Here is a 17,149-nt window from a genome sequence, read left to right as displayed (position 1 = left end):
AGCAAAGGAAACTAAGGAGAAAATAAACAAATGGCACTACATCAAAATAAAAAGCTTCTGCACAGCAAAAGAAACCATCAACAAAAGGAAAAGAGAGCCCACTGTATGGGAGAACATAGTTGGCAATGATACATCTGATAAAGGGTAAATATCCAAAATATATAAAAAACTCATACAACTTAATAAAAGGAAGATAAACAATCCAATTAAAAAATGGGCAAAGGACCTAAATAGACACTTCTCCCAAGAGGACATACAGATGGCCAAGAGACATATGAAAAAATGCTCAAAGTCAATAATCATCTAGACATGCAAATCAAAACGACAATGAGGTACCATCTCACACCTGTCAGAATGGCTACCATCAACAAATCAACAAATGACAAGGGCTGGTGAGGATGTACAGAAAAGGGAACCCTAGTACACTGCTGGTGGGAATGCAGACTGGAACAATCATGATGGAAAACAGTATGGCGTTTCCTCAAAAAATTAAAAATGGATCTGCCATTTGACCCAGTGATCCCACTTCTAGGAATATATCCCAAGAAACCTGAAGCACCAATCAGAAAGACTGTATGTACCTCTATGTTCACAGCAGCACAATTTACAATAGCTAAGATCTCGAAACAGCCCATCAGTAGATGAGTGGATAAAAAAAGCTGTGGTACATTTATACCATGGAATACTATGCAGCAGTAAAAAAGAAGAATCTCGCCCTAACCAGTTTGGCTCAGTGGATAGAGCGTCAGCCTGCGGACTCAAGGGTCCCAGGTTCGATTCCGGTCAAGGGCATGTACCTTGGTTGCAGACACATCCCCAGTGGGGAGTGTGCAGGAGGCAGCTGATCGATGTTTCTCTCTCATCGATGTTTCTAACTCTCTATCCCTCTCCCTTTCTCTCTGTAAAAAATCAATAAAATATATTTAAAAAAAAAAAAAAAAGAAGAAGAATCTCTTACCCTTTGCTGAGACAGCATGGAGGGACCTGGAGAGTATCATGCTAAGTGAAATAAGTCAGTTAGAGAAAGACAAGTATCACATGATTGCACTCATATGTGGAATCTAAGTAACAAAATAAACGGATGAATGGAGTGGATCCAGAGGCATGGAAGCATGGAACAGAGTGGGGACTCTCAGAGGGAAGGTGGGGGAGGGTGGGTGGGAGGTAATCAACCAAAGCCCTTGAATGCATATATGCATAACCCATGGACACAGACAAAGGCTGCTGAAGGCCTGGGGTGGGAGAGGGGTATGGGGGCAGGCTGGAGGGGGCCAATGGCGGGGGGGGGGGGGGAGGGGGGAGGGGATATATGTAATACTTTCAACAATAAATAATTATAATAAAAAGACTTAATGAGAAGTAAACTTAACATTCCTGAACCTGTTTCTGTAACTGAAAATGAAGACCGTGGATTAGGTCAGCGTCTCTCCATCCTTAGTGTGCATCAGAATTGAAGGATTGTTTAACAGATTCTCAGGCCTCACCCTAGATTTAAAAGGTCTGGGATGGGGCCCGAGAATCTGGATGTATAACAAATTCCCAGGTCATGCTCATGCCGTTGGTTAAGGGACCACACTCTGAGAACCACTGGATTAAACACTCTTTCCACGACCCCTGCTGGCCTGTGAGTTCCAGAAGAAAATACAGTTCTACAACTATTATGAAAGTTTTAGGAAAATCTTAATCTATGTCATATATATCCTTTTTTAAAAAAAATATATTTTGTTGATTTTTTACAGAGAGGAAGGTAGAGAGATAGAGAGTTAGAAACATCAATCAGCTGCCTCCTGCACACCCCCTACTGGGGATGTGCCTGCAACCAAGGTACATGCCCTTGATCGGAATCGGACCTGGGACCCTTGAGTCCGCAGGCCGACGCTCTATCCACTGAGCCAAACCGGTCAGGGCTGTCATATATATCCTTACTAGAGGTCCGGTGCACGGGATTCGTGCACTGGGGGGGGGGGGGGGGGGGGGGGGGGGGGCGTGGCCTGTGGGGATTGGCCCAAGGTGGGAGCGGCACTCGTCCTGGTCAGCAAAGTGGCTGTGGACCCGCCTTCTGAGGGAGTGCACTGACCACCAGAGGGCAGCTCCTGTGTTGAGCGTCTGCCCCCTGGTGGTCAGTGCCTGTCATAGTGACTGGTCGTTCTGCCATTCAATCAATTTGTATATTAGGCTTTTATTATACAGGATAGGCACAAATCTGTATCAGTGCTGTGTGCCTCACATTACTGCTTGTTAAGTCTCCATGACCTAACTTTTACAAAGACTTATCTTTTACAATGCTTAGTGTAGCACAATGACAGAGGAATCCTAACTAAATAGAGGCTTTAGATGAATATGATAAACTTTTCACTGGTTCAAGATCTGAAAGAGCTAATCAGCTAATCTAAAATTAGAGTACTTCAATAGCTGTAGAGCTAAATATGTTTTTTTTTTAAATTACTTTATTATTTGTTTGTTTTTCAACATCTTTTTTTTTTTTTTAAATCCTCACCCAAGGGTATTTTTCCATTGATTTTTAGAGAAACTGGAAGAGAGAGGGAAAGACAGAAATATCGATGTGAGAGAAACATCGATTGGTTGCTTCCTGCACTCGCTCTGGAGCCTGCAACCAAGGTACATGCCCTTGACCAGAATCGAACCCGGGACCCTTCAGTCCGCAGGCCGACGCTCTACCCACTGAGTGAAACTGGCCAGGGCTAAATATGTGTGTTTTTTTTTAAGCTCTAAAAAGATTGAGGATCTAAGGTTTAGACAGCACCAATAACAGAAAAGAAAAAAGAGAGACATATGTGGTAAAAGCACAGAAAATATACCCTCATATCTGCTATATATATAGATTCATACATGGGGGCACACGGGTGGAATGGCAGTGAGGGTCTTTTGGGATACTGGCTCTAAGGACCTTTAACTAGATTGTACAGGAGACCTGACTTCCCCTTGTAATGTGATGCTAGCGTCTTTCTTGGTCAGCATTTGCAGGAAGTCATATACATGCTGGAAAGGCTGAACGATGCCCCTATTTTACCCTCATTTCACAGTGGCCCACAGAGATTGAGAGGGACAGAAATAGGACCAGAAGTGGGGTCTGATGCCATGGTCAGTTTGGTGTTCTGCGTACAGCAGTTCATATAACTACACCGTCCTTTGGGAACACTAGAGGAGTTCTTCTGGCCTCTTCCATATATGTTAAAGTGAAGTCAGAATTCTCACTAAAAAAAAAAAAAAAAAAGGGAAAGCATTTGCTTTCACAACAGTCTTAGTGATTCCTTTGGGGACTGAGTGGGCAATGCCTGAGGGCCATGGGCTCTCCCAGGCTCACCAACTCCTGGGATCATGTACCACCAAGGACACTCATTCACACTTCTTCCTGACAACAGAGACATGGAGAGAAGCCTAATGACCCTGCTTCACCAAGGGCTGGGACACAAGATTCTAGAAGTTTCCGATCATTCCTGTATTTCCTGTACATTCCTGTTTAAATTAAATGGCCCAAAGTCAGCCTTTTCCCATACCAGGAACCTGAAAATAGCAGCCTTGTGGTCAAAGAATCCTGGGATTTTGCCTTTCTTCCTACAGAGCTTGGAAAGGGTTTCTGTGGGGACCCTAAAATTCAAGAAGCCTCTAGAACTCTGCCTCTTGACATACCTGGCCTCACCAACCTGCATTCATGCCACAAAGGATGGCAAATAGTCAAGTGGCCATGGTAGCTCGATTCCCTTGAAACAGCCCTCTGTTAAAGTGTTGGCTTAGGTCTACTTTTAACTCAATCTGGGAGCCATTCATTATCTGCTTTCCTAAGAATCAGAGCCAATGAACAGCTCCAATGTCACATACATCCTCAGAGAGAGAGAGAGAGAGAGAGCTCTTTGGAAAAGAAAGCCAGCCACCTATAATTTTTGGTCAAAACTTATATGCCTCAAATCAACAAGAACTAGACAGACTCATGTTCTTGCTCATTCAATGAACATTTAACCTTCCCTACCCAATGGGCCAAAAGTGACAAACACCCTCTAACCTGAGAACAAGGAAAAAACAAAAAAACAGAGCCTTGGACCCTCCACCATGGTAGTGGCCAGAAGGTGTGGTGGTCAGCCAAGACACAGGGACCTTCGACTGCATTCGAGAAACACTTGGTTCCTATCAAATTATAATATTCTGTCAATTAATTATACGCTACCTGAATTATTGTCTTTTCTCATTTATCTTGTAATGTGCGTTATTTCTAGGCTCTTTAATTGGACTGTGAAATCTGAAGGTAAGGAGAGCTCTCTGATCCAACCCCACTTTGAATGTCCAGAATAATATCAGGACAGTGCCTGGCACACAGAAGGCATTTAAAAAATTGGGTATGGCCTGGCCGGCGTGGCTCAGTGGTTGGCCATTGACCTATGAACCAGGAGTTCATGGCTCAATTCCTGGTCAGGGCACATGCCCGGGTTGCGGGCTTGATTCCGTGTGGGGCATGCAGGAGGCAGCCAATTAATGATTCTCTCTCATCATTGACGTTTCTATCTTTCTCTCTCTCCCTTCCTCTCTGAAATCAATAGAAATATATATATTTGAAAAACCGCTGGATGAATGTTTACTGATTTGTTTTCCTATTAAAGTAGATTCTGGCTTATATAAGACAAAGAGAAGAGTTTTTCTAGTTGACAGGAAAGAAGCCTAACAGGAACTGTAGGAAAATGGCTTAGCAAGCTACGCCCAGCCAGGGGCAGGAGGTTGCTGAGCCAACTGCTTCCCGAGGGAACAGAGATGTGAGCAGGCTGTCCCACGGATCCTGTCGGGGCAGCCCAGTGCTGTGGAGCGCCTTCCTGCCCTCGGGCATACAAGATTGCCAAGTCTGGCAGGAAGGGTGTGTGCTCAAACTAGTCAGGGCCTAACAAAACATTGGAAGTGGCAGCCTCGCTACACACCCTCCCCTCCTTTTCTGTGGTGATGCATGGCACAGAAATGGAAGAACAAATCTGTCCATTTTCCAGTGCCCAGGTCTTTGAACTCTGATGTCACAGAGAGAAACTTTTCACATTGCCTGAAATGTAATACTCTCTCGTCCCTGTGACAAGCCAACTCTTGAGGCATTGGCTTGATTTCTTCTCAGAGATTTACTTACGGGAGGTGGGCAAGGCTGTCTTCCCCAGCATTAGAGCACTGCCCCAGAGTACCAGCCCCTGCAGACTCAAGCCCAGACAGGATCACCCAGAGGGAAGCACAATCTGCCTGTCTGCCCGTCCATACCTAGAGCCTTCACAGATATTTGCCGGGTGAGCGGAGGGGGGATATTGATGCACACCAGGTCCACGTCTTGGTGCAGTAAGACATCGTCCGTCTGGCTGGTGTAGAAGGTGATGTTCATCTCCTCTGCAAGCTGTTTCGCCTCCTCCTCAGTCTTCCCCCACAGTGCCTCCACGGTGAACCCTTCTGCCCTCAGCAGTGGGACCAGAACCCGGGCGGAGCTGCCAGTCCCAAACACGCCCACTCCTGGGAGCATCTTCATGCCGGATTCTCTGTTCACCAACTCATCTCCTCACAAGAGCCTCCAACATGAAGACGACCATCCCACAGTCCTGGTCAAACATGGCTCCTGGAACAGCAAGAGTACACTGGCTATTAGTGAAGGCACACTCAGTTGAGTCTCTCTGGCTTATTCGGAAGCAAAAAGTTTTCAAAAGCACAAAGGAAACACTCCTCCGAAATGAAAAGCTGCATAAGCTTCTTGCAGGGAGACTAAAGGATATTAGCAAAATCCATCTCCTGGAAGAGGGGAAAATAAAAATATGAGCAAAGCTGGGTTCAAATCCCTATTCTGTTACTTAATTTCCTGTGTGACTCTGGTCAACACATTATACTTTCAGGGCCTAATGGTAAAAGTTCATGAAGAGTGAGAAATAAAAACCAGTAAAAGATGAAAAAGAACTACCTAGGAGCTATACAGATTATAATTTTTAAAAAGTTTATGGTAGCAGCCCTTGCTGGCTAGCTCAGTTGGCTGAGCATCATCCAGATACGCCAAGATTGGAGGTTTTACCCCTGATGCGGGCACATGTAAGAGTTAACCAATGAATGCATAAATACTACCTGAGATGATATTTTTTGTATACAGATATTCACACCAACACTGACTATGGTAGTGAAAAATTGGGAAACAATTTAGATGTTCAATAACAGTAATGCAGTTTTTTGGTGTGTTTTTTTTGTTGTTAATCTTCACCCAAGGACATATTTTTCCATTGATTTCTAGAGAGAATGGGAGACAGAGAGGAACATCGACATGAGACAGACACATGGATTGGCTGCCTCCCACAAGTGTCCCCACTGGGGCTGGGGAACCTGTAATTGAGGTACGTGCTCTTGACTAGGACTCGAACCCATGACCCTCTGGTCCACAGGCTGAGGCTCTAACCACTGAGCGAGCAACTAGCAGCTCTATTGCTTTGAGAGAGTGGAAGGGAAGGAGGGAGGGAGGGAGGGAGGGAGAGAGGGAGAGGGAGAGAGAAAAAGATTGATGTGAAAGACACATAAACTGGTTGCCTCCTGCATGGGTCCCCGGCCCGATGAGGATCAAACCCACAACCCAGATATGTGCCCTTGACCGGAAATCGAACCCGTGGCCCTTCATTGTTTGGGATGATGCTCTAAACCATTGGGAGGAACACTGGCCAGCGCAGTAATGCGTTTGACAAATAACACTACAGGCCCTCAATAACCTGAAAGACATCATCATATATTCCTTAAAAAGTGGGAAAACAAAACATTGTGTGCAGTATGACATCACTTTTGTTTTTGTTTAAAGCATTTTATATATATATATATATGAAAATATTCAAGGATATCTATAACATATCTCTAAACATATTACACATAACAGTAGAAGGACCAGAATACACCTGAATTTCATAATGATTACTCAGGCTGATGGGATTCAGGGTGATTTTTGTTTTTTAAACATTGCCAAATTTTCTACAATGGATATGTTTACTTATTTGTCCTTCTGAACACAAGAGTTATAAAATGAAACAAAGAACAAAACTGCTTTGAAGTCTGCTTTGAAGATGAGATTTAGGTGTGCTCAGGGTATCAGGTTTCCCCATAGGGCACCCTTCCCCCAGCTACACCAGCGGGGCCCACTCTGGCTGTGTATTAGGGCCACTGGTCCCAGACCCACTGAATCAAACCACAGGATGAGCCATGTACCCATTATTTTTATTGTCTTTATGTTTCATTTTGTGGTAAAATACACAGAAAACTTAGCATCTTAACTCAGAACACATAGTTATTCTATTTTTAATATATTTTTACTGATTTCAGAGAGGAAGAGAGGAGAGAGATAGAAGTATCAATGATGAGAGGGAATCATTGATCAGCTGCCTTTTGCACCTCCATATTGGGCATCAAGCCTGAAACCTGGGCATGTGCCCTGACTGGGAATTAACCATGACTCCTGGTTCACAGGGCAACGCTCAACTACTGAGCCAGAGTCAGGAAATTATCATAAACCTTCCCTCCAATAATTTCTTCCCATATTCTCTGTCTCATGGAATGTTATCATCGTCAACCCAGAAAGCTAGTGCCAGCATCTGCAACTTCTCTATTTCCTTACCAGTACAGACAACTCAACATCAAGTCTGGTTAATCCTAGCTCTTTGTTATCTTTTTTAAAAATATATATATTTTATTGATTTTTCACAGAGGAAGGGAGAGGGATAGAGAGAAACATCAATCAGCTGCCTCCTGCACACCCCCCACTATGCCCTTGACCAGAATCAAACCTGGGACCTTTCAGTCAGCAGGCCGATGCTCTATCCACTGAGCCAAACCAGTTAGGACTCTGTGTTATCTCTTAAATCCACGCCTTCTTTGTCATCCTTTCTGTCACTACGCTTAGTCTAGCCCCCCGCACCACTCACCTGAATGACTACAACAACCTTCTACTTAATCTCTCTGGCTTCCATCATTTCCTTCCTTTATCCATTCCTCATATTGCAACGAGATCTTTCTAAAATGCAAATGGGATCATATCACTCCCTGTCTTTTTAATCCCTTCAGTAACTTCCCATTGGACTCAGAATGACTTACAAGTCCCGGCATGACCCATAAATCTCAAGGTAAGTCTAGCTTTGTGCAGTCACTTTCAAGGATTATCTCCAAGAGAGATGAGTTTTAAAACACATACTTAGATAACCCAGTAAGAAGAATGCTGTGTGAAATTATTAGCTATAGACCAGTTAAAAGTTGGGGGTACAGTTACTCAAAATGACAACAATGGCTTCAGAGTTACTGATGATGTGTTTTTCTTTCCAAGAGAATTAAATACCTAGTGGGGAACAGTTGTTTACTGAGATTCTTTCAGATCATATTAACACCATATCATCTCACAAAAACTCATACGAGAATGTTCATAGGAGCCCTAACCAGTTTAGCTCAGTGGATAGAGCATTGCCCTGAGGACTGGAGGGTCCTGGGTTCGATTCTGGTCAAGGGCACATGCCCAGGTTGTGGACTCCATCCCCACTAGAGGGGTGTGCAGGAGGCAGCCAATCAAGGATTCTCTCTCATCACTGATGTTTCTCTCTCTCTCTCCCTCTCCCTTCCTCTCTGGAATCAATAAAAATATTTTTTTTAAAAAGAAAAGAATGTTCATAGGAGAATTATTATTACTACTACTAGAGGCCCGGTGCACGAATTTGTGCATGGGTGGGGTCTGTCTGCCCTGATCAGGGCTGATTGGGCTGGGCCGGCCAGCGGGAGGGGCCCTGGATGGTTGGTGGGCCAGCCCCGCCTTCTGGTCAAACTCCGGTGGAACTCCCGGGAGAGGGGACAATTTGCATATTATCCTTTTATTATATAAGATTATTATTTTAAAATATAGAGCGCTTCATGAATTTGCATGTCATCCTTGCGCAGGGGCCATGCTAATCTTCTCTATATCGTTCCAATTTTAGTGTATGTGCTACTGAAGCAAGCACAGGAGAATTATTTGTAATAGCCAAAAGGTGGAAACAACCCAATTGTCCATCAACTGCTGAGAGGATAAACAAAATTCAGTATTATCCATACAATGTAGTATTATTCAGCCACAAAAAGTAATGGAAGTACTGATACAAACTACAATATGGATGAACCTTGAAAACATTATGCTAAGTGAAGAAGCTAGTCATAGAAGTATATGATTCCATTTATACAAAATGTTCACATTAGGCAAATCCATGGAGACAGCAAATCAGCAGCAAGGGATGAGGGAGAGAGTAACTGGGAGATACAGGGACCCAACTTTATTTTTTTTGCAAGTGGTTATCCAGTTGTTCCAGCACCATTTGCTGAAGAGACGATTCTTTCCTCTGGAATGACCTTGGCACCTTTGTTGAAAATCAGTTGACCATAAATACATAGGTTTATTTTGGATTCTCCATTTTATTCCATTGATCTATATGTCTATCCTTATGCCAGTACCACCTGTATTAATTATTTTAGCTTTATAGTAAGTTCTGAAATCAGTGTGAGTCTTCCAACCTTGCTCTTTTTCAATCTTGTTTTGGCTATTCTGGGTCCCCTGTATTTTCCTATGAATTTTAGAATCAGATTGTCAATACTGGATTTTGATAGAGACTGCTATGAATCTATAGATCAACTTGAGGAAAATGATCATAATAATATAGAATTTTCTGATCCATGAACATAGGATGTCTTTCCATTTATTCAGGTTGTCTTTTTTTAAAAATATGTTTTTATTGATTTTTTTTAGAGAGAGTAAGGGAGAGGGAGAGAGAAAGAGAAAGACATCGTTCAGTTGTCTCCCACATGCACCCCAACTGGGGCTTGAACACACAACCTGGCTGATGTGCCCTGACCAGGAATCAACCGGAGACCTTTCTGTGCACAGGATGATGCTCAACCCACTGAGCAACACTGGTCAGGGCTAGTTAGGTCTTCTTTAATTTCTCTTAATGTTTTATAGTTTTCAGAGTATAAATTACAGTTTTGTTAAATTTATTCTAAGCATTTAATTTTGTTTGAAGCTATTGCAAATGGAAATTTTTTTCTTAATTTCATTTTCAGATCCAGCATCTTTTTTTTTTGTATCGCAAAGGTGAAGATTTATTGAAGAACAAGTACAGACTCCCACATGGGGAGAGGGAAAGAGTCCCAAGAATGGACTCCCATGTGGGGAGGGGGAAAGAGTCCCACTGAGTTCCTTTTCCCTATCCTATATAATAAAAGGGTAATATGCAAATTGACCCTAACAGCAGAAAGACTGGGAATGACTGTTCACTATGACACACACTGACCACCAGGGGGCAGATGCTCAATGCAGGAGCTGTCCCTTGGTGGTCAGTGTGCTCCCACAGGGGGACCTCTGCTCAGCCACAAGCCAGGCTGATGGCTGCCAGCAAAGCGGTGGTGGCGGGAGCCTCTCCCACCTCAGCAGCACTAAGGATGTCCGACTGCAGCTTAGGTCTGCTCCCTGCTGGTAAGTGGACATCCCCCAAGGGCTAACGGGCTGCCAGAGGGATGTCTGGCTGCCAGCTTGGGCCCGATCCCCCAGGAAGTGGGCCTAAGCCAGCAGGTGGACATCCTCCGAAGGGTACCAAAGTGCAAGAAGGCATAGGCCAGGCTGAGGGACCCCCCCAAGTGCACAAATTTGTAAAAGGCATATTTTTCTTTCTTTCCTAGTAGCTTATAAAGGCTGCAGATCCTGGTGCCCTGATATACCCTCTGATTGGTCACTATTTCCTTAGACTGGTTACTATAGTAACTCCTGGGCTCAAAAGTCAAACCCCACATGGGACATGTGAGGCTCTACCCCCCTCCTTCCTTATTGTTTTCCTGTTCCCTTTGGGCTTTCTTCTTCTCCTTCTGGATGAAGGGCTTCCTTCTCTTTATTTTGTAAAGATAGACCTTTTGCTGTTCCCAGCTCCCTCATTCTATGGAAATGTACCTGTTGCAGCTTTTCAGCTTTCCTAATCTATGGAAATGTACCTTCTGCTGCTCTGAAGCCCCGTGCTTCCTCCATGGGCCCCTTAATTTCCAAAATTTCTTAAAACCTGTCTTTTTCATCCCTAAAAATTCCTGTTTCAGTCCCCCCTCTGATTAGGAAACTCCAACTGCTATTGGAGACAATGGACGCCAATCTGTCTGTTTGCTTCCTGCTGGCAAAGGGGTAGTCCTTTGGGGGCGGCAGTCAGGGTTCCATTGGAAGTGGGCTACTAAGGGTCCATGGACGATGGTTGTAGCAGCCTTCAGCCTTCGTCTGTGGCATCATGCGGAGGATCAGTTGTAGCTTTAGGGCTTAGAGTATGTTACTTATTTGTTACTTACTGACTCTTCAGGATCCCTTCGAAAGAGAAGTTTCAGGTCCTTTAGAGGCTCATATGAATAGAAATCTGGTGATCTAGTTAATGGCAATGCAGCTTTGTTCTTCTCCTATGCTGGCATTCAAGGCTCACTCGAGACAGACAGATTTAGGAGTCGATGCCACTGACCATTTGACGTGAAGAGGGTAGACTGACTTATGGAGAAATCCCCGGTTGACGCACCAATTGAAATGGAATTTTTGGACTGGAACCCGGATTCTTTGTCCACCGGAATCGAAGAATGAATCCACGGACAGAAAGTGGTATAGCAAAGGTGGAGATTTCTCGAACAACAAGTACAGACTTCCACATGGGGAGAGGGAAAGAGTCCCACAGAATGGACTCCCATGTGGGGAGGGGGAAAAGGGTCCCCCCAGCATCTCTTTTACTTTCAAGGTAGATACGAGTGTACTGTGCAAAGTTCATGTCTATGTTAGGGGTTGTTTCACCAGTATAGCCTAGTACAGCATCCTATACAGTGGGGCCTTGACTTATGAGTGTCCCGACTAAGGAGTTTTTTGAGATACCAGCTGTCTCTCGGCCGATTTTTTGCATTGAGTTGATAGAGTAATTTGAGTTAACGAGCTCCTTAACCAGCTCGGTCGCGGAACAAATTAAACTCATAAGTCAAGGCCCCACTGTACTACTAGATCCTACATGAAAGACCCCTGTGCCTGTGTGAAATACTGAAATAAGCATGACTTGGGCTGCCTCTAACTCCAGACCCCTCTCAGCTTCCTGCCTCCTGTGGTCTCTACTGTCTAGGGCTGTGCAGCTTGGCTTGCTCCCTGAACTACACCATTGGGTTTTATCTTAACCATCTTTCTTTCTGTCTGATGGTGAATGCCTGTGGCCTCAGCCACTCCTCCTTCCTCTTTGCTGATAATTTTCCTGCCCTTACAGCCTCCCTTCTAATTAGAAAGACAGGTTAGTCCAGCCGTGGGCAAACTACAGCCCGCGGGCCAGATCCGGCCTGGTTGAAATGAATAAAACTAAAAAAAAAAAAAAAAAAAAAAAGACTGTACCCTTTTATGTAATGATGTTTACTTTGAATTTATATTAGTTCACACAAACACTCCATCCATGCTTTTGTTCCGGCCCTCCGGTCCAGTTTAAGAACCCATTGTGGCCCTCGAGTCAAAAAGTTTGCCCACCCCTGGGTTAGTCACATAGAATCTTCTAAAATTTTCATGTCCTGACTCCCTTGAGCAATTTTGGTCACTTTCTGCATTTACAGGCTCTTTTTGGTTACTTACAGGTCATGGATATCCTGAGAACTTGAGTGTCAAATTTGTTGTACTAGATAAGAGAGATTCTGCTTAATTTCTATGGGTCATTAATTACCGGCTAAAAGGACCAGGGGAATGAGACACAGCCACCAAAGCAAGGATATCCATGGCCCCTCTATAAATTCATGTCCAGGGCACACTTCCTCCTCTCTAGCACTGCATTCCTTCATGCTCTAGTTATGTTTGGGTTTACGTTTGCATCTGTGGCTTAAAACAACAAAGTGGATTAAAATAAATTTTAATAACCTCTGTTTTACTGACACTGACTCAAAGGGCACTTTATCAACATCCATAAAGGGGCACTAGCTGGACTGAGGAAGCCAGGTGGCATGCAGCTGGGCAGGCTGGGTGACTAGGTATTTCCTGCTCAAGCAGGCAGTGCTGGTTTTCCTCATTTATTTCAGTAACTATCCTTTCTCACCCCTAACATTTCCCTTCTACTTGCCCCTAATATCCTTGCATATACCTTTTATGTGCCTACAAAGATCTCTATAAACCCAGGCCTACTTTCCATGCTGGTCAAGAATGAACGGTGGAGCCCAGCTGCTGTGGGTCAGTGGTGGTGCTTCCATTCCTGGTCAGGGAACATGCCCGGGTTGTGGGCTTGATCCCCAGTGGGAGGCGTGCAGAAGGCAGTTGATCAAGGATGCTCTGTCATCATTGATGTTTCTAGCTCTCTCTCTCCCTTCCTCTCTGAAATCAATATATAATAAAATAAAAGAATAGACGGTGGAAAGTGAATTGACAGGACTGGCTATACATACTTTGACAAGGCTATAGGTTATGGGGAAGGCAGCACAGAGATTAGAGGCATGGAATCTGCAGCTAACCTTGCCTGGGTTCAAGACCGGTAACCCCAGGTAAATTTCTTTTTTTTTTTTTTAAATATATTTTATTGATTTTTTACAGAGAGGAAGGGAGAGAGATAGAGAGTTAGAAACATCGATGAGAGAGGAACATCGATCAGCCGCCTCCTACACATCCCCTACTGGGGATGTGCCCGCAACCCAGGTACATGCCCTTGACCGGAATCGAACCCGGGACCCCTCAGTCCGCAGGCCGACGCTCTATCCACTGAGCCAAACCGGTTTCGGCCCAGGTAAACTTCTTAATCATTCTGTGCCTCTGTCTTCTCATCTGTAAAATGGGAATAATTGTATCTACCTCTTAGGGGAGTTAGGATGAAATGATTAATATTTGTAAAGCATTTATAACAGGACCTGACCCATAGTAAATCACTACATAAGTCTCTTATTATTTTTTAAATATGTTTTTATTGATTTTAGAGAGAGGAAGAGGGATAGATAGAAACATCGATGAGAGAGAAACATCAACTGGCTGCCTCCTGCACGCCCCCTACTGAGGACTGAGCCCGCAACCCAGGCATGTGCCCTGACCGGGAATCGAACCAGTGACCTCTTGGTTCATGGGCCGATGTTCAACCACTGAGCAACACTGGCTGGGCTACATAAATCTTTTTAAAAAGATATATGTATGACTGACTTAAATATCTACCCTTCAAAAGCTGAGTAGGAATATGAAGATAATATTCTGAGCTAATGTGCAGTGAGTGCAATAGGCCAGGCAGTGTTCAGTGTAATATATAGTACATCTCTAAGTCCATGCAACCCTTTCTTACAGATGGAGAAAACAGCTCAGAGAGGCTAGGTAACTTTTCCAGGGTTCCACAGCTGGCTGTGTGGACAAAAAAGGGGCTCTACAGAAAGCAACCTCTCAGGATGATCTGATCATAGATTCCTAGCCAGGCAAGTCATGGGGGTACTCATGCCCCAAGCATAAAGCTTCTTTTGTAAAAGGCGTATTTTTACCTTAAGCAAGGCTTGTCCATTGTTTCTGTGCATCTAGGTTAATACACCTTTGAAATTCCTGTCTTTCAAAGTAACCACCCTCACAGGAGCACATAATTGAGTTACCTATCCTCTATTCCAATCCCTGCCTTGTTTTTTACTACTTTCATGTAATCTTCCTTACCTTCCCTCCTTAATTGCAAATGCATAAGAGAAGCTACAAACTACTATTCTCTGAAAGCAATTTTTCTCAGTCTGTTGAACTCTTGCTTTCAGGCATATCCTGTTTGGCTCAAGTAAAATGTTATTAAAATTCTCTACAGGTTTGGACGTTCTTACATTGATAGCTGTGTGTGCCAGACCTGCCACAACCAGCTGTAAAACCCTGGGCAGATTATTTAGCTTCTCTGAACCTCTGTAAAAACAGAGGCTTGTATATTGTATATGTGAAACAACTCCTTCATTCTTAGTGATGAGTGTGAGGGAAAAGTTCATTCTGTTGTCTGGCTTGGCAACTGCCTGCCTCAGCCCCACCACTCAGACCAACATTGACAGGTTCGTTCATACAGCATGCCTTTACTGAGGGCCTACCCGAGAGGCTCTGGGAGAGGAAAGATGAAAAGACACAGTCCTAATGTGCAACAAGTCAGAAAGGGAGTAGAAGCCAGAGCTGGTGGCAACAACTGCTAATCTAAGGAGTTCAGACTTCGATAGGTGGGTGTGCTCTGTACTCTTGGTCTGCCTAACCTTCCCCACCAAATCCCTCTCTGCCCTGCTCTGTCTCTCAGGAGTCAGAATGCTAATCTCTAAGGACTACATCACCTGGGCTCCAGGCCTTCTGGTTTCCACCTGATTCAGCCAATGGGAAGCACCAGGAAGAGATCAGGAGCAAGAAGAAAGGTCAAGGTATTTATTCTCTGGCTCTCTCCCTACCAGGATGTGCTTCTGATAGGGGATGTGTTCTTTGACCAAGGTCACAGTATTCCTCTCCCACAGGCATAGCGTTGAGAGATAAGTCCAGTAATTTCTCCCTTCCCTCATCATGCCTGGGGTAGTGAGTGACTCTACCAGCTGTAGCCAGTCCCTGCCAGTCCCTGTGGTGCTCCACCAGTTCTCGTAGGTTTCCCTCACAACTCACACCATTGTAAATAATCCCTTCATTAAAGGATTTTCAATTAACCCTTTGAATGTGCTGGCTGTTTCCTGTCTGGACCCTGACTAATATAGTAAGCAATGAGAACCTTTCAATTTCTTAATTTGATGTAGGTGGAATAGAGTTTAGAAGACACTAGACATAGAAAACCAATTAGGATATCAAGTAAAAGATAAGGAAGGTCTGTTGGAGGGAATGAAATGGAGCAGACAGCTATTAGTAAGATTTGAGAAGAGCACAAAATGACACTGAACCGTAGAACTCATGAGCATAGGCACAAAATCCGCCAACAAAATATTAGCAAACTAAATCCAGCAATGTGTTAAAAAGACAATACATCACCCTAGCCGGTTTGGCTCAGTGGATAGAGTGTTGGCCTGTGGACTGAAGGGTGCCAGATTCCATTCCAGTCAAGGGCACATGTCCAGGTTTTGGGCTCAATCCCCAGTAAAGGGCTTGCAGGAGATAGCTGATCAATGATGCTCTCCCATCATTGATGTTTCTATCTCTCTCCCTCTCAAAAAAAAAAAAAAAAAAAAAAAAAAAAAGACAATACATCATGACCAAGAGGGTTTAATCCCAGGAAAGTAAGGTTGCTTCAACATTTTAAATCAGTGGTTCTCAACTTTCCTAATGCCACGACCCTTTAATACAGTTCCTCATGTTATGGTGACCCCTAACCATAAAATTATTTTCATTGCTACTTCATAACTGTAATTTTACTACTGTTATGAATCGTAAATATCTGATATGCAGGATGTATTTTCATTGTTACAAATTGAACATAATTAAAGCATAGTGATTAATCACAAAAACAATATGTAATTATATATGTGTTTTCCGATGGTCTTAGGCGACTCCTGTGAAAGGGTCGTTCGACCCCCAAAGGGGTCACGACCCACAGGTTGAGAACCACTGTTCTAAATCAATTACTACAATTCATGATATCAATAGTCATTAGGTTAGTTATTAGATTAATTAAAAATGCAATTTAAAATTTATTTATTAAAACTACACACCTATTAGAATGTCTGAAATTCAGAAATTAAAAAAAAAAAAAGATTTTTTAGAGGGAGGGAGAGAGAAACATCAAAGTGAGAGCAAAACACTGAAACATCGATCGCTGCCTCCTGCATGAGTTTGTACTTTCCCCAGGCTTGCTCTTTCCACAGGTCTTTGATAAGAGGAGAAATATAAAAGACACGATGAGTAGCCATGTTTTCTCTGTCATGTTATCCTTTATTCACCCTCAATACCTCTCAGTATATCTTTAAGAATATTTTTGATTGACGGCAGGTTTTTTCAAGTGTCATTACTTGTTCTGGGAATGTGTCTTTCTGATCCTATTAAAAGCATCAAGCTCTCCAGAAGCTTACAGGTGGATGGAGCCTGGGTGGTTGTAGCCAAGCTATTTAAAAATGTATCTATAATAGTTTGCTCTGTAACTATACTTTCTAAAATTACAGATCATGCTTTCTATTTTTCAGTGCCAGGCTTCAAAAAGGGCCATTAGGGATTTCTAGAGACAAAATTATTGCCTTG

At 43.5% G+C, this 17,149-nt stretch overlaps 1 protein-coding gene and 1 non-coding gene across 2 annotated transcripts in view; both read right to left on the bottom strand.

Moving 5' to 3' along the window:
- Nucleotides 1–17,149, bottom strand: part of GFOD2 (Gfo/Idh/MocA-like oxidoreductase domain containing 2) — a 38,937-nt gene that overhangs the window by 9,726 nt on the left and 12,062 nt on the right. Inside the window, exon 2 of the mRNA XM_070398208.1 lies at nucleotides 5,245–5,590. Coding sequence (XP_070254309.1) covers nucleotides 5,245–5,503 — 259 coding nt within the window. The 5' untranslated portion in view covers nucleotides 5,504–5,590. The remainder of the gene's footprint in view (nucleotides 1–5,244; nucleotides 5,591–17,149) is intronic.
- Nucleotides 8,866–8,972, bottom strand: LOC138997484 (U6 spliceosomal RNA). The gene has a single exon (XR_011468948.1). It is a non-coding gene; the product is annotated as a U6 spliceosomal RNA (small nuclear RNA).

The sequence above is a fragment of the Myotis yumanensis genome, unplaced genomic scaffold (assembly GCF_028538775.1).
Source record: "Myotis yumanensis isolate MYYU_CA2020_CCGP unplaced genomic scaffold, mMyoYum1.0.hap1 SCAF_18, whole genome shotgun sequence".
Classification (NCBI taxonomy): Eukaryota; Metazoa; Chordata; class Mammalia; order Chiroptera; family Vespertilionidae; genus Myotis; species Myotis yumanensis.
This window is presented reverse-complemented; position numbering and strand designations above follow the sequence as displayed.